The sequence below is a fragment of the Chiloscyllium punctatum genome, chromosome 6, assembly GCF_047496795.1.
Source record: "Chiloscyllium punctatum isolate Juve2018m chromosome 6, sChiPun1.3, whole genome shotgun sequence".
Classification (NCBI taxonomy): domain Eukaryota; kingdom Metazoa; phylum Chordata; class Chondrichthyes; order Orectolobiformes; family Hemiscylliidae; genus Chiloscyllium; species Chiloscyllium punctatum.
The window spans coordinates 35,184,920-35,203,137 of NC_092744.1; the positions used below are offsets into that span (position 1 = coordinate 35,184,920).

At 41.0% G+C, this 18,218-nt stretch overlaps 1 protein-coding gene across 7 annotated transcripts in view; it reads right to left on the minus strand.

The window, feature by feature from the left end:
• Positions 1–5,582: 5,582 nt before the first annotated feature.
• Positions 5,583–18,218, minus strand: part of abcc5 (ATP-binding cassette, sub-family C (CFTR/MRP), member 5) — a 130,395-nt gene continuing 117,759 nt past the window's right edge. For all 7 annotated transcript variants that reach the window (XM_072572419.1, XM_072572421.1, XM_072572420.1 and 4 more), the window contains one exon: positions 5,583–6,580. In XM_072572419.1, coding sequence (XP_072428520.1) covers positions 6,479–6,580 — 102 coding nt within the window. In that variant the 3' untranslated portion in view covers positions 5,583–6,478. The remainder of the gene's footprint in view (positions 6,581–18,218) is intronic.

Here is an 18,218-nt window from a genome sequence, read left to right on the forward strand (position 1 = left end):
TCCACCATTCTTCACAATCATGGCTGTTTGTCCAACTCAATAGTCTAATCCTGCTTTCTCCACATAATCTTGTGATCCCATTTGGCCCAAGTGCCACATGTAGCTGTCTCTTGAATACATTCAACTACTTCCTGCGGTAATGAATTTCACAGGCTCACCATTCTTTAGGTGAAGAAATGTCTCCTCAATTCCACCCTTAATGGTCGACCCTGAATCCTCAGACTGTGACCTTTGTTCTGACCACACCCACCATCAGGAACATCCTACCTGCCTCTACGCTGTCTAGTCCAATTAGAATTTTATAAGTCTCTGAAATCCCCCTCCACTTTTGTCTGAACTCCAGTGAAAACAATCCAAACCTCATCAATCTGTCCTCATACGTCAGTCCCGTCATCCCCAGAATCAGCCGAATAAACAATTGCTGCACTCCCTCAACAGCAAGAGCATCCTTCCTCAGAAAAGGAGACCAAAACTACACACAATGAAATGTAACCATTTTCTAAAAGGAAATAGATAGGGATAGTTACATTAATGATTGGAAAATAGTGGGATTACAGAGTCTTGGATTGCAAAAGAGGAAGTGAATTTTCTTGTATATGCTGCAGAATATAAGTACAGAAAGGAAATTGATTTTGGTGTTACGGGTAAGACCAACAATACAGCAGCATATTTCCAAGACTAAAATTACATTTTCACAGGAGATAGAGCAATGCAGGTGGATTATTTTACTCTTTTACCTCTGCAACCAGGTTCTGAATACAGTCTGATGAAATGAGAATCTTGTTTTAATGCATGTAACCTCCATTTTTTTTTAAACTCCCCTCAATGCCACCTGTCTGAGGATGAATCAAACTGTTTGCAACCTTGGTACTATATTTGATGGGTAAATGAGCTTTCAATTTCATATTCGCTATGAAGTCACTATCATGAACACAATATGGCCGTGGCATATGCACAGTTACAGCTATGACATCCCCTGGTTTTGACAGCTCAGACTATAGAAAGTGTACTGAAAAGGCACTGCACTATATAAGTCTTTTTGATGAAACATTAAACTGAAAGTCCATCTGCCTTCTCAAGTAAATATAAAGAATCCCATGGCATATATTTAAGAAAGGCAAATTCATCATCATGGTATCTTGATTTTTATCCCTCAGTCAACATCAGATTATCCATCAATTGTGGAGTTTTGATTTGTAGGCATTAGCTGTTGATTTTTCAATATTACAACAGTACCAACATTTCAAAGTACTTAATAGGCTGTTAAGCATTCTGGGATGTTCAATCGTCAAGAATTGCACAATATAAATGCAGGTTTTTTTTTCTTGGAGAATGAAGTAACCCATAAAAGGAAAGAATGGCAAAACTGGGAGGGGCATAATCTGAGCCTTGGGGCTGGAGACAGTGCTGCATATTTTGGTAGTGCCTCTGACAAAATCAGTTTTATCTAGCACTTACCAAAAATAAACATCAAATTATTAAATCACACTCCATTCTTATCTTGCTCTTTTACAAAGCAAAAGCCGTAGCCACTGCATTCATTGACTCTCTGATGTTAAACAGAACTCCCTTTACTCAATCTATTTCTGCTTCCAGATAGGCAAGAATTTGTACCCTCGCTGTTGGCTCTCAGCTAAACCAGATTGCTACCACCAGTTCCAATGTGATGCAGTTCAAAACTGTTGTGGATAGTTTTTATTTCCAGGTTTTGGACAAGAGACACTACATTTGTATGAAGGAGATGAATTGAAAGGTGGAAAATTGATGCCTCAGTAGCCACTTAAGGTCAAGCTATACATACCAAAAATGCAGTGATGGTGGGCAAACTAGATCATTTTGGCCACGTCACCATACCCCATTCAGAAAGATCCACTGTATCCCAGATGGCTGCTGATAGTTTCACCTTCACCCTGTAGATCCTGATGAAGAAGTTGGAACAGGACAAGAATCATTTTCTTGATGACTCATGCATTACATATCTTGTTGAAAGTGAATTAAGTAGTATCTGAAAATCCTTGGTGGTGAGAGCCAGCTGTTGAGACCCCTCCTCCTAATTCTGCTCACTCGGAGCCTGTATTCAATGTCTGTCATGTTGCAAATCAATAGTTATTGCAACTATAGTTCCTATTAACGGTAGCTCTTGATTGATCTTACAATTCTTGACCAGTGTAAGACTATGCATTAAGTGACAAGCAGCATTCTGGACAACAGTTTGTAATTTGGAGATTACATAATGCCATTGCCAGTGGTCTTAGAGTACTCAATCTGTTGAAGTGAAAAAATCATACAAATATGGTTTCCCTAACTTTGTGACATTTTTTTCTAGGAAAGACTTTTTGCAAGGGTATGGCATCAAGTTGATGAAATAAGACTATCGTTGAAAGAAATTAAGACATTTAACTGGCTAAACAAGAGAAATGCTTATGAAAGTTAATCATTTATGTTGTAGGTGACATTACAGTAATTAATGGTTTTCCTTACATTATGTAAAACATTTGATAGAAAACCAATGGAATCCAAAATGTTGAGTGACCAAATAAAAAGTGCAAATAAAACTTCCTGTATGATCTACTTTGCATTTATCCCAATGTATCTCCAAGTTTATACAAGTTGTACACAGCATACAAAGTATGTGACCAGTAGGAAACAATAGACATTTTCAACAGCCAAATAGTGCCATTTGTTAAAAAAATGGCATTGATTGCATTTGATGGGCAGGTTTGTTCATATGGATCGATTTTTCTCTTGCCTGGGAATGAATGGGCTGGGAAGAAGACAAACAAAGCCTTTAGTTGACAGATGTGGAATTTGGTTTGCAACTTTGTAATTGTTGATTAAGTGAAGGACTGGAGAAAATAAGGCAGAGCACGACTTTGGAACATTTTGAGAGCACGAAAGGTACATGAGTTCATTTTTTTTTCTTTTACATTACCTGTATATGTAGCATGATGATAATTAAATGTTCAATTACAAAAAAAAAGCTCAGGACAAGTTTAAATTTTATGCATTTCTTCGGACCGCAAAGAAACACTGCAAAGAGTTCTTCCTCAGTATAACTTCTTGCATTTTAATCAAACGGTAAAAGTTATGACTTAACAAATTTGTTTACATTCAAATATCTTGGAAAATCACTTCTAATCTTTAGAAGACACCTATAAAGCAGGAGTTTCATTTTAACTTAGTCTCCCCCACAATGGTATGTGTCAAAATCTAGGCTCTTGATTTAAAATAATCAAGATTTTTTCATCTGTCACTATCAACCCACCTTGCAAACAAAACTAATTTCCATTTTGCTGAGTTACACTTGATTCTGTATGTCTGAACTGTTCCTTAGGTTTTCTTTGAACTGAATTGCCTCCAAGCAATGCAGTTATTCCTCATAACTTCAGAAACTAGGTGAGAATTATGTCGTATTGAAGGATCTGACAAATGTTTTTTACAACTGGTTATTATGTACAATTACTACATTCACAGGCACAGAAGTGTCTCAGCTAGGAGCTCTTACTACTTTATTTATCTAATTTTTTTGTTTCCCGAAAGAACTTTACTGAAGAATCTGTACTTGGTACCTTTTGTACCTAAGATGATGCCATAAATGACGACTTGTAAAATTTTCACTGTACTCATTTGAGTACGTGACAATAAAGCTAATTCAATCCAATTAAAGCTATTTGGTTATACAAACAAACAAGAATGTAAATAAAGTGAGGATTAAAATTAGCTTTCAAGAAAACTAGCTAGAAATACAAAAACAGATTTGTAAGAGTTTGTACAAATTCTTTTTAAAAAAAAGGCAGGTGTCAATCCTATAGAAAGTGAGTCTGGAGTATTTATTAATAATGGAAAACAAGGAGATTGCAGTTGAATTGAGCAGGTATTTATATCAGTCTTCAGTATGATGGATGTAAGTAAGATTGCAGAAGCAACTATAAAGCAGGAAATGGAAAGGAGGGAGGAACTTGGAGGAAACTATCATCATCCAGAGAACTAATACTGACTGAGCTGTTGGAGCTGCACGCTGTTAAATGCCCAGATTCCTGATCAACTTTATCCTAGAGTCTTAAATGACTTGAGTGAAGGGACTAAAGGTATGGTTTGCTAAATTAGTTACTTGATCTGCAAAAAGAAGTGTTTTTGCACAGCTGGAATTCAGTAAAGGATGTTTTCTAGAGGTTTATGAAATCTTGAGGGGCATGGGTCGGAGAAATAGGCAAGGTCTTTTCCCATGGGTGGAGAAGTCCAGAACTAGAGGACATAGGTCCCTTTTTAAATGTTTCCCCTCTCATCCTAAACCTAAGTGGTAACTTTTTCACGCAAAGGGTGGTACATGTATGGAATTAGCTGCCAAAGGAAGTGGTGGAGGCTGGTATAATTACAACATTTAAAAGACATCTAGATGGGAATATGAATAGGAAGGGTTTAAAGGGATATGGGCCAAGTGCTGGCAAATGGGACTAGATTAAGTTAGGATATCTGGTCGGCGTGGATGATTTGGACCGAAGGGTCTGTTTCTGAGCTGTACATCTCTATGACTCTATGAATGGATACTACATAGCAGTATGGACTAATTAATAAAGACCATGAGGAAGTGGAATAGGCTATTTGGTACCTTGATCATGCTCTGCCAATCAATAGGATCAAGGCTAACTGAATATTCCTCACATCCACTTTTCTGCATTTTCCTCATTATCTTAGATTCTTGGTCAGTAGGGGAATCAATCTCAGCCTTAAGTATGACCTTAGTCTTTTCTTCCAAGACTATTAAGACTAATATTTTTGCAAATATACGGTACACCTAATTTAACTTGTGATAAAGGCAGACAGTGGAAGTACAGATTGTATGAACATCTCAGGATTTACAACAGAACATAAAAACTTTGACTTGAGCTCTTGTTTATTTCACTGTCAAAGTGAAAACTTCCACAGATACATACCAGCGAACGCAGGCACTGACATTGGAGTTTGGGAACATAGTCTAAAAATACAAGAATTAACCCTACTAATTCGTGTAATTTTTTTCCACCCTGCAGCAACTTACAAAATTTCATAAGAACTTTCGGGTATGTTATTAAAAGGATGGAAAACCAACCACAAAATGTAGTAAGTGATCATTTGGCAGTACAGAACTTGAGTATTGCTGATAAAAGATATTTTGTCAAAGTTTCTCATCTTGCACTCAGAGACAATTCTTAAGAAATAACAGAGTAATGGGAAAATAATATTTATACTATATGAGAGGTGACAGCTGATTGGTTGACAAGTAGATTCTGATTGGAAGAGATGTTGCTAGGGAAGTTGCATCAGTTAATGATGACTGATAGTCAGCTGCCAATCTTTAAATAAAGATTTAAGTCAGCAGATTGACTCTTAGCCTAACCCACTCATGTCAGATAGTGGAGTGGGAAACCCTGCCTTGGAAAAAAAGAATTCCACACTGGACATACGTGTAAACATTTTAAGACTCTGTTTCAAAAACATTTCATGTCGTGCAATGTACTTTTCAGGTTCTATGATGTGTCCTCAATACAAGTATACATAATTTATTGTCAGTATTCTCAAAACAAGACCCAGGATAAATAAAATGTATTAACATAAAATAGTTTATTTATATTTAAAGATTTAACAAGGCAGGTTTTCTTGATTTGCAAAATCATGCTAAGGCTCTAAACTCTACAAGGTGACAAATACGTGCAACATGGCCAGGATTGGTACAACAAGCATTCTATGGTAACAGCAAGAACCACTTTTACATGGTCTTAAGGAAGTAGCTTATACCCATAGTGCACATGGACAATAAATGTCAACAGTACAAATCATACGGTAAAATAATTTGAACCTGAGGTATATTTTTCCTAGTAACAAAAAAAACTCCAAAGAATTTAGTGCCATACTAGAATCAGAATGACTAAAATAAATCTATTTGGTACTGTTTACATGACAACATCTACTGCTGTCTGGATTAAACAGTGAAGAATATTAATTTGATTTATGAATTGGTGTAATCTTTATTCTATATAAATATAACTTGACATTGACAACTGTCTCACAGTTAAATAGCAAATCCTGATACAGTGTAAAACTGTACAGGAGTAAAATATAAAAGAAAGCACAATGTAACAGTGCAAAAATAGAATACAAAATAAAGCATAGCATTTACGCACTGCAAATACTCTATGTATTGATTTATAGATCTGTAATGTGTGAGGCTTAACTTATAGGCATTTGAAACTAACATCTAAGGCTCCCTGAACCTTGAATTGATTTGTAGTTAATAGAATTAGCTCAGCTTTCAATTAAAAATCCAAAAAGAAAATTCAGAAAACAAAGTCTTAGAGTATTTGAAATTACTCTGGGCATACATAAATAGTCTAAGTTGTTGTAAAACAACTGAGGATATGTTGTCCCAGGATAGAGAAATGTTGACAACTTATCACAAGCAGCAAGTAAGTTAATTCTGAAGAAAATTCTGTAGACTTTGTTAGCCCTTTATTGTGGCTTTATTTTCAGCAGCAGCAAACATTGCACAAAATCTTGAGTTTTCATTGGCGAGAAGAACAGATGGCTCATCAAATTCCATAACCTGAAACAGGATACAAAAATGGCTTTATTGAGCTAGAAAGCAGATTTGACTAAATCTGTGGCAATCAATTCATTACATTTGCTACATTATGCAACACATTGTTGCATAATCTTTGAAAATAGGTTTGAGATTTTAAACTAGGAGAAAGTGAGGACTGTAGATGCTGGAGATCAGAGCTTAAATGTGTGTTGCTGGAAGGGCTTATGCCCGAAAAGTCGATTCTCCTGTTCCTTTGATGCTGCCTGACCTGATGCGCTTTTCCAGCAACACATTTTTAAGCTTGAGATTTTAAACTGTCAGCAATTAAGACCAGCTAGTGCCAGAATAGCTTACAGATGAACAAGGAATAGGAAGGAATAGGTCATTGGCCCCAAGCCTGCTCCACAACTTAATAACATCAGGCTGCTCTGATTGTAATCTCAAACCACACTGTCACCTACACCTGATAACCTTTCACCCATCTATCTTATAAAGAATTTATCTACTTCTACTTTTAAAAAAGTCTCCACTCTTACCACCTTTTCAGGAAAAGTTCCAAAGACATCTTCTTTTTAAACAATTACCCCATTGTAGATCTTCCTGTAAGAGGAAATGTCTTCTCCACATCCACCTAGTCAAAACCCTTCAGGATCTTGTATGTTTCAGCATAACCTGTGAAATAACTCAATATCCATCCTCCTCTAAGTCTGAGGACATTGGCTGTTTTTATTTTGCAGCTCCTCTTTTGAGCATTTTACCATCGGGTCAGGTTCCTCCAACTCTGCCTGATATGGGTGGTGTGTAATGCACTTTAGCTCACCTCTTGTGCCTGGAGAGTCTTGGAAGAAACTTGAGCTTTGGGAAAGGCTAAATAGGCTGGAGTTGTTCTCCCTGGAGCATTGGAGGCTGAGGGGTGACCTTAGAGATTTATAAAATTTTGGGAGGCATGAGTAGGGTAAATAGACAAGGTCTTTTCTCTGGGGTGAGGGAGTCCAGAACTAGAGGGCATAGGTTTAGAGTGAGGGGGCAAGATTTAAAGGGGACCTAAGGGGCAACCTTTTCACGCAGAGGGTGGTGCGTGTATGGAATGAGCTGCCAGAGGAAGTGGTGGAGGCTGGGATAATTATAACATTTAAAAGGCATCTGGATGGGTACATGAATAGGAAGGGTTTGGATGGATATAAGTCAAGGGCTGGCAAATGGAACTAGATTAGTTTAGGATATCTGGTTGGCATAGTTAAGTTGGAGCGAAGCGTCTGTTTCCAAGCTGTACATCTCTATGATATTCTCTTCTTCAGGCAGTGAAGGCATCGAGATAGTGACATCCACTGTGTCCATCTCAGACTCCGAGGTATCTTCAACGCATGCTGGAGAGGGAGAACCACCTGATTCTGGAACAGTTGGAAAGGTTGTCAAGGAGCCAGACATATTTTGCTCCTGTACCATTTATGAGTTTGTAGCTTTCATATCGTCCATGTCGTTGTTTAGGACTGTCACACCTACCTGACCTTTGCACAGCACTGGACTTGACCTCGCGTTGACCATGCCTCTTACCCATACAAGGCATTCCTATGGTTTCTACACCAAACTTTGTCACCTTAAATAAACTGTCTCTCTTGCTTAACGGAGAGTGGTGTTCCTGATGCTGTTTCAACACTCCTCCAACTATCCCTGTAGTAGAATGAGTGGTGGTCCTAATATCAAATTGGAACCTGTACAGTGTGCTATCTAGCAAAACTGTAACCTTTTTTTTTAAGCCTGCCAAAGTTTGGACTGCTCTTTCTGCCAGACCATTGGATGATGGATGGCATGGAGCTGTCCTTATATGTCGATCACGTGCAACTTTACAAAATACCCAAATTCCCTGCTGACAAGCAAACCTGTTGTTATGAACAACACTTCAGAGAGTCCATGTATTGCCAAAGATATGCACCGGTTTTCTATTGTCGTTCCTGTGTTTGATGAATGAACTCTATGCACACCCAGCCACTTTGAATGGACATCCACAATGATTAAGAACATTGAGCCCATGAAAGTTCCTGCATAGTTGACATGTAACCGAATCCAGGGTTTACTAGGTCATTCCCACTAACATCCCTCAGGGAAGGAAGTCTGTCATCCTCACCTGATCTGGCCAAATGAGCCTCCAGAGCCACAGCAATGTGGTTGACTCGCAAGTGCCCTTAGCAAGCCATTCAGTTGTACCAATCGCTACAAAGTCTCAAAGGAATGGACCTGAATTGCTCACCTGGCATCGACTGAGGCACAGGAAAAGACAATAGCAGAAACACCCCTGGAATCATACCTTACAGACAATGACCCTGACGCCACCACTACCATCCCTGGATATGTCCTGTCCTACCGGCAAGACAGACCCAGCAGAGGTGGCAGCACAGAGGTATACAGTTGGGAGGGAGTTGCCCTGTAAGTCCTCAACATTGACGCCAGACCTCGAAGTTTCATAGCTTCAAGTTAAAAATGAGCAAGGAAACCTCCTGCTTATTACCACGTACCACCATCCCTAAGCTGATGAATCGGTATTCACCCATGTTGAACAACACCTGGAGGAAGCACTGAGAATGGTAAGGGAACAAAACATACTCTGGGTGGGGAATTTCAATGTCCATCACCAAGAGTGGCTCAGCAACAGAATTACTGATTGAGCTGTCGAGTCCTAAAGGACATATCAACGAGACTGGGTTCTGCGGCAGGTGGTGAGGAAACAAACAAGAGGGAAAAAACATACCTGACCTCATACTTATCAACATGTCAGCTGCAAATGCATCTGTCCATGACAGTATCGGTATAAGCAACTACCACACAGGCCTTTGTGGAGATGAAGTCCAGCCTTCACAATGAGAACAATCTCCATCGTGTTGTGTGGCACTATCACTGTGCTATGTGAGACAGACTTCAAACAGATCTGGCAACTCATCACTGAGCATCCATCAGGCACAGTGGACCATCAACAGCAGCAGAATTGCACTCCACCACAATCTCTGTAACCTTGTCTCGGCAAAGCCACTCAACCGTTACCATCAATCCTGGTTCAATGGAGTGAGTGAGTGAGTGCGTGTGCAGGTGCGTGTGCATGTGTGGGGGAGGGGGGGGGCATGCCAGCAGCAGCAGCAAGCATACTTGAGGATGAGGTGTCAACCTGGTGAAGCCACCAAACAGGATTACTTGTATGCCAGTCAGCGAAAGCAACAAGTGATAGACAGAGCTAAGCGATCTCACAACCAACAGATCAGATCTAAGCTCTACAGTCCCACCACATCCAGATGTGAACAATCGTGGACAATTAAACAACTCACTAAAGGAGATGGCTCCAGTCTTCAGCCAATTTGATTCACTCCATGTGATAGCAAGAAACTGTTGGAGGCACAGGATACTACAAAGGCTACAGGTCCTGACAACATTCTGGTAATAGTATTAAAGACTTGTGCTCCAGAATTGATCACTTCTGAGCCAAGCTGTTCTAGTAAAGTAAGAACACTGGCACCTACCCGAAAATTGCCCAAGCATGTCTTGTACAGAAAAAGCAGAACAAATCCACCCGTTCCATCAGCCTACACTCGATCGTCAGTAAAGTGATGGAAGGGGTCATCAACTGTACAATCAAGAACACCTGCTCAGGAATAATCTGCTCAGTGATACCCAGTTTAGGTTCTTCCAAGGCCACTCAGCTCCTGACCTAATTACAGCCTTGGTTCAAACATGGACAAAAGAGCTGAATTTCAGAGATGAGGTAAGTGTGACAGCCCTTAATATCAAGACTGTATTCAACCTTCACTTGCCTCATGACGGACCTTTCTTATCATAAGGTCAGAAGTGGGTATGTTCGCCATTGATTGCACAATGGTCAGCACCATTCGCAACTCCTCAGATACTTAAGCAGTCCATATTCAGATGCAAGATCTGGACAATATCCAAGCTCGGGCTGACAAGTGGCAAGTAATATTCGCACCACACAAATGCCAGGCTATGGCCATTACCAATGAGAGACAATCTAACCACCACGCCTTGACTTTCAATGGTGTTTCTATCACTGAATCCCCCACTATAAACATCCTGGGGATTATCATTGACCAGAAGCTCAATTGGACTCACCACATAATCACAGCAGCTACAAGAGCAGATTGGAGGCTAGGAATTCTGCACTGAGTAACGCACCTCTTGATTCCCCAAAGCCAGTTTACCATCTACAAGGCACAAGTCAGTAGTGTGATGAAATATTCCCCAACTTGCCTGGATATGGGTAGCTCCAACAACACTCAAGCTTGACACCATCCAGGACAAAGCAACCTGCTTGACTGGCACGACACCCGCAAGCACCCAGTCTGTTATCCACTGACACTCAAGTAACAGTGTGCACTATATACACAATGCACAGTAGAAATCCACCAATGATCCTCAGACAGCATCTTTCAAACCCTCAACCACTTCTTTCTAGAAGGACAAAGGCAGCAGATCCATGACAACACCACCACCTGCAAGTTCCCCTCCAAGCCACTCACCATCCTGACGGAAATATATTGCCATTCCTTCATTGTCGCTGGGTGAAAATCTTAGAATTCCCTCCCTAATGGCACAGCAAGTGACTGCAGCAAGTCAAGAAGACAGCTCAGCATCACCCGTCTGAAGAGCAACTAGGGACGAGCAATAAATGTTGGCCAGCCAGCGATACCCACATCTCACAAATGAATAAATAAATTAAAAATTGCCACCCTCTACTTATGTCCAGCCTTGTCATGGACAGCCCTCCTGCCAGCTTTGCATATATATCTTCTATGTGAGGGATTCGATATTTATCATGTGAAATATGGCTTACTGTTTGTTTAAAATCCCCACAAATGCAAATCAAGATGTTAGACTTCACAATTGGTACAACTAGTGTTGCCCATTCTGCAAACTGGGCTGGTATGATGATTCCTTCACTTTCCAGGCTTCTGATTTCTACCTCTACTTTCGCCCATAAGGCAATAGGCACTAAGTCGGCTTGACAGAAGCATAGAATTGCTTCCTGGTCAACATGCAAGTTGGCCTTGACTCCTTTGATAGTCCTTAGGCCTTCCTGAAAAACCTCTGGATATTTAATTAGGACTTCACTCAGGCAGCCATTTTTAAATTGAAAAATGTTGAGCAATCAAGGTGAATCTTTCTCAACCAATTTGACCCCATTAAGCCTGGGCCTGAAACTTTTATTACAATCAGTGGTAACTGAACCAGCTGCTTCTCAAAAGACTGGAACCGATGTTGCACTCTTAATCTTAAAAGGTTCCCCAGTATAGGATCACAGTCTAGTTAAGTGTTGCGTAAACCTCAGAGTTGGAATCCAGAATGAAATTTGTTAATGACTGGAATATCAACACCCACCCCCCCTCCCATTAGAAGCAGCTGACCACTTAACCAGACATTTATTTTGATTGGTTCTGATTTAGATGTTGCTAATCAATTTGACTGTTCCAAACCAGATGTAGGTAGACTTTCCAGGGTGTGCACTCTTCTGGATTCCAGCCTATGTATTCTCTTATTCAGTTTAGGTCTAATGTTACTCTTTTTCAGTCTTAGGTCCGCATACCAGCAGCAACTACAATGGCTTACTGGCCTGGATCTGAAGAAACTTTAACTGTTTGGCCTAAGCTTGGCTATGATTTAGGGTTTTTCTGTGGGCTGATGTAAGAGTCTCCGTTCAGGATATGTCTTGAGAAAGGCAATGCAATTGATGTTTCCCAAGCTCAGTTGACTGGCGAGGTTGTCCACTTTCTTTGGAATACTCTGCAACTCATATACTCCACTTTCCAGTGATAAAGTCAATTGTGGTGCCTGTTTGAAGTCCAGTTGGGTTTCAGTTAGTAGGTGCTTTTGCATGCTTACGTCATGAACTCCACATACAAAATGGTCTCTCAGCATCTCATTAAGGGTTAAACCTCTGCCAGTCATCTTAACCTGGTTAAAAATCCTGATACAGATTCTCTGGTTCTCAAATTACCAAGTAAAACCGATAACGCCTCAGAATTAGAGTAATAATCCTTAACTAAATCTGTCAACTCTTGAAGTATTTTGGTATCTGGTGCCTGAAAGAAAGTCAAGCTCCTCATAACTGAAAAATCCGCAGGTTCACAAGCTGCCAGGAGAATTACTCATTGCTTTTCATCTGCCCCAATGTCATTTGCCTGGGAAAAAAAATGCATTCTTTCCACATGCTGGGCCCAGTCTTTGATGGCAGGATTGAATGAGTCAAGCTTCCCAAATAATGGCATGATGTCAGAAATGCTTACCCCAACTCAATGCTGACTGTTGTCAACAAAATTCTTCACAATATGTTTTTCTTCCATTACCACTGAAATAACTTTACAGAAGCCAGTATCTCATCACCAAGTCACCCTTTATTTACATGTGGAGAGTCCAGGACACTGATCTAGGTCCCTCAGAGCTAGCTCTCAGTGAGCAGGATGGCTGACACTCCTGTTCTTTTTTTTTTACTTTTTTTTCTTTTTATTTTTCTTTTCTTTTTTTTTTCCTATGGTGTGTGTGTGTAGTGTGAGATACAGTGAAAGACACAAAGTGCACGAATCTTTATTCAATTTCCACCACCAGGCAGATATGAAAAACACCCGAGTGACCAGTGACAAGCACTGCCCTTCACATCAGAGGGCAATGCTGTGTGATCAAAACAGTGAAGGGGAGGGGACACTCCTGTTCTTATTTGTCAGCCAGGTCTCCCTGATTGGGCTGGTCCAATCAGGGAACTCCTATTCTGTGAAATCCATCTGGCTAAACTTGTTACACTCACTATAACCCCGTTTGCTATAATCATTGTTTCTCTTAGTACTTTGACCCAAGTTTTTTAGTACCCAGGTACCTTGATAACTAAGATGGCATCTTGTGTGGCGACATTGCACACTTTTCGCTATACTCCTATTGTCCTGTACTTTAGTACGTGTGACAATAAAAGCTGAATCAAAAACGTCACCTATGGCTCTTCTAAACTCCAGCAGTTCAAAACCTACGTTGTCTAAACTTTCTCCATAAGACAACTTGCCTATGCAGACTGGTAAGCCTTCTCAACTGATTTCAACACATTTATATTCTTCCTTAAATAAGGTTACCAAGACTGTACACAGTATTCCAGATGCGGTTTCACAAATGCCTTGTACAACTGAAATATAACTTTCCCACTTTTCAATTCTCCTCAGTCTGACATTGACATCACCCCATTTGAAGATCTCCCCTCCACAACTTCCCACCTCATTCCTGCAAAGTCCGTTTCTACCTTCTACCAAAATCCATGAATAACACAACCTTGGCACACCCATCATTTCAGTTTGTTCCTGGTCCAATGAACTTACTTCATTCAATATTAACTCTTTTTTAAATTCACCCCTGCCCCCGCCCCACTTCAGTCTCTTCCCACTTGTATACATGATTCTTTTGATGCTGTGCATCAGTTCCACAATTTCCAGTTTTCTGGTCCTAACCATCTCCTCTTCACCATGCTTGTGAAATCCCTCAACACACCCAAAACCCCCATCAGGATGGTCTGAAGGTCTCCCTACTTTGAAAGGGGGCCTGAACACTTCCCATTCACCAATACTCTCCACTTTAAATAAATTATTCCTAAACAAGTCTTATGATTAAAGGCTGAGGGAGCTAGGGCTTTTCTCATTGAAGAGAAGAAGGATGAGAGGTGACTTGACAAAGGTGTACAAGATGAGAGGCATAGATGGGGTTAATAGCCAAAAACCTTTTCCCAGGGCGGAAACGGCTATCACGAGGGGGCATAATTTTAAGGTGACTGGCAGAAGGTTTAGGGAAGATGTCAGAGGTAAGCTCTTTACAGAGAGTGGTGGGTGCATGGAATACACTGCCAGCAGTGGCAGTAGAGTCAGATACATTACAGACATTTAAGTGACTCTTGGATAGGCATAAGGATGATAGTAAAATGTAGGGTATGTAGGTTAGTTTGATCTTAGAGTAGGATAAAAGCTCGGCACAACATCGAGGGCCAAAGGACCTGTACTGTTCTACGTTCTAGTTTCTCCAAGTCAAGAGTTGGCTATGGGTGTCCATTTAGGTCCCAGTTATCCCAGTCACTTTTTGGTGCATGTGGAACATGTGGCTTCCTTCCACAATTCTTTCTCCAGTATGTGAATGACATCATTAGTGCTGCTTCCTGCTTTTGTTTGGAATTGGAAAGATTTTCAATATTGCTTCCATTTTCCACCTTTTTCTCAACTTCATCTTATCATGTGACTGTTGCCTTCCATTCCTTGACTTCTGTTTTCACTTCTTGGGATTGGCTGTCGCAAGTATCCATTACAAACTGTGGACTTCATTTCATCACGCTGCTTTGTGTCAGAACTTCATTCTCCTAATTTCTCTAACTCATTGTTTGACGTTGCCAACTTCAACAAGGGCACCTCCAAAATTTTCATTTTATTTTTTCAATTGAGGATTCCTCCATTATGGTTGAAAGGACGCTTCAGGCTCACTGCCTTTATTCCTGATGAAGGGCTTTTGCCCGAAACGTCGATTTCGAAGCTACTTGGATGCTGCCTGAACTGCTGTGCTCTTCCAGCACCACTAATCCAGAATCTGGTTTCCAGCATCTGCAGTCATTGTTTTTACCTCGTTGATTTTAACCCTACTGCGAATCCTCTTGCAAGGATGCCTGCCTTGAAGAAGTTTTCCTCCTCTCTCTACAAGAATCTCAGTGAGTCCCTCTCCCACTGCAACTCCCAGGTCATTTACTCTATGCTACTTTCTCCCCACCCCCGCCCTCCTCTAGCTTATCTCTCCACGCTCCAGGCTCACTGCCTTGATTCCTGATGAAGGGCTTTTGCCCGAAACGTCGATTTCGAAGCTACTGGGATGCTGCCTGAACTGCTGTGCTCTTCCAGCATCTGCAGTCATTGTTTTTACCCCGTCAGCTGTGTCTGACCCATTTCCATATTTTTGTCCTCAACCCTTCACCTTCCTTCCAGAGCATGCAGCAGAACTATCTTGCTTTTTACTACTATCATGAATAGCTAGTTTATACCCAATCTCCTTGTTACTACTATTAGCATTTCCTTTGTATTTTGCTCTTGGCATTGTTACCATCTATTCCACATGTTTTGTCAACAGCACAAAAACCATAATTTTCCAGCACCCTCAATCTGGAGAAGAGTCAATGGATTTGAAACATTAACTTTCTCTCTTCACAGATGCTGTCAGATGTGCTTAGTTCTCCAGCACTCTCTTTTATAACATTAGGATCAAAGAGTCAGAGATGTGCAACACAGTAACAGACCCTTCAGTCCAACTTTTCCATGCTGACCAGATATCCCAACCCAATCTAGTCCCACCTGTCAGCACATGGCCCATATCCCTCCAAACCCTCTCCTATTCATATACCCATCCAAATGCCTCTTAAATGTTGCAATTGTACCAGCCTCCACCACTTCCTTTGGCTGTTCATTCCATACACGCAGCACCCTCTGCATGAAAACGTTGTCCCTTAGGTCTCTTTTATATCTTTCCCCTCTCATTCTAAACCTATGTCCTCTAGTTCTAGACTCCCCCACCCAGGGAAGAGACTTTGTCTATTTATCCTACCCATGCCCCTCATGATTTTATAAGCCTCTATAAGGTCACCCTTCAGCCTCCAACACTCCGTGGAAAACAGCTCCAGCCTATTCAACATCTCCCTATAGCTCAAATCCTCCAACCCTGGCAACATCCTTGTAAATCTTTTCTGACCCTTTTCAATGTTCACAGCATCCTTCCGATAGGAAGGAGACCAGAATTGCACACAATATTCCAAAAGTGGCCTAACCAATGTCCTCAACATGACTTCCCAACTCCTGTATTCAATACTCTGATCAATAAAGGAAAACATACCAAGTACCTTCTTCACTATCCTATCTACCTGTGACTCCACTTTCAAGGAGCTATGAACCTGCACTCCAAGGTCTCTTTGTTCAGCAAGACTCCCTAAGATCTTATCGTTAAGTGTAGAAGTCCTGCTAAGATTTGCTTTCCCAAAATGCAGCAGTTTCCGTGCTGTACATCTCTATGACCTCATATTTATCTGAATTAAACTCCAATTTTGGTGTCATCTACAAACTTACTAACTATACCTCTTATGCTCGCATCCAAATCATTTAGAAAAATGACGACAAGTAGTGGACCCAGCACTGATCCATGTGGAACTCACTGGTTACAGGCCTCCAGTCTGAAAAACAACTCTCCACCACCACCCTCTGTTTTCTATCTTTGAGCTAGTTCTCCCTGTATTCTGTGAGATCCAACCTTGCTAACCAGCCTCCCATGGGGAACCTTGTCAAATGCCTTACTGAAGTCCATATAGATCACATCTACCACTCTGCCCTCATCAATCCTCTTTGTTACTTCTTCAAAAAACTCAATTAAGTTTGTGAGACATGATTTCCCACGCACAAAGCCATGTTGACTATCCCTAATCAGTCTTGCCTTTCCAAATACATATACATCCTGTCCCTCAGGATTCCCTCCAACAACTTGCCCACCACCGAGGTCAGGCTCACTGGTCTATAGTTCCCTGGCTTGTCCTTACCACCCTTCTTAAACAGTGGCACCACGTTAGCCAACCTCCAGTCTTCCTGCACCTCACCTGTGACTATTGTTGATACAAATATCTCAGCAAGAGGCCTAACAATCACTTCCCTAGCTTCCCACAGAGTTCTAGGGATTAACCTGTGAGACATGACAAGTTTGTGAGACATGATTTCCCACGCACAAAGCCATGTTGACTATCCCTAATCAGTCCTTGCCTTTCCAAATACATGTACATCCTGTCCCTCAACAACTGTCCCTCCACCGACATCTGGCTCAATTCATTTTCCTAATCGTTTTGCTGTACCTGCAATATATCCAAAAGATCCCCCAGACAAAGGCCATTTGGCCCATCAATTGTGCTTCACTTCTTTTTCAATGAGATCATGCTCTTAACTTCACCTTTCCTCCTTATCCCAAAAGCTTGATTCTCTTAATGATAGACAAAAAATTGCAGTAAAGAATTTCACCCTCTGCAGTGAAGAATTCTTCTAAAAATGTTACTTCCTCGATGAACTCCAATAGATTGATTAAACATGATTTCCCTTTCACAACACCATGTTAATTCTGGCAGATTGGGGGCAGCACGGTGGCACAGTGGTTAGCACTGCTGCCTCACAGCGCCTGAGACCCGGGTTCAATTCCAGCCTCGGGCGACTGACTGTGTGGAGTTTGCACGTTCTCCCCGTGTCTGCGTGGGTTTCCTCCGGGTGCTCCGGTTTCCTCCCACAGTCCAAAGATGTGCGGGTCAGGTGAATTGGCCATGATAAATTGCCCGTAGTGTTAGGTAAGGGGTAAATGTCGGGGTATGGGTGGGTTGCGCTTCGGCGGGTCGGTGTGGACTTGTTGGGCCGAAGGGCCTGTTTCCACACTGTAATCTAATCTAATTACTTTGAACTTATTCAAATTGTCTGCTATAACTTCTTTAATAATATCCAACATTGGTACTATGGCAAATGTTTTGTTGATTGGCTACTTTCTGTCTCCTTCCCTTTTTGAATAAAGGAATTGTATTTGCAATCTCCAAATCCAATTGGAACTTCCCCAAATCTAAGGAGTTTAGGAAAATTGAAACCAATGC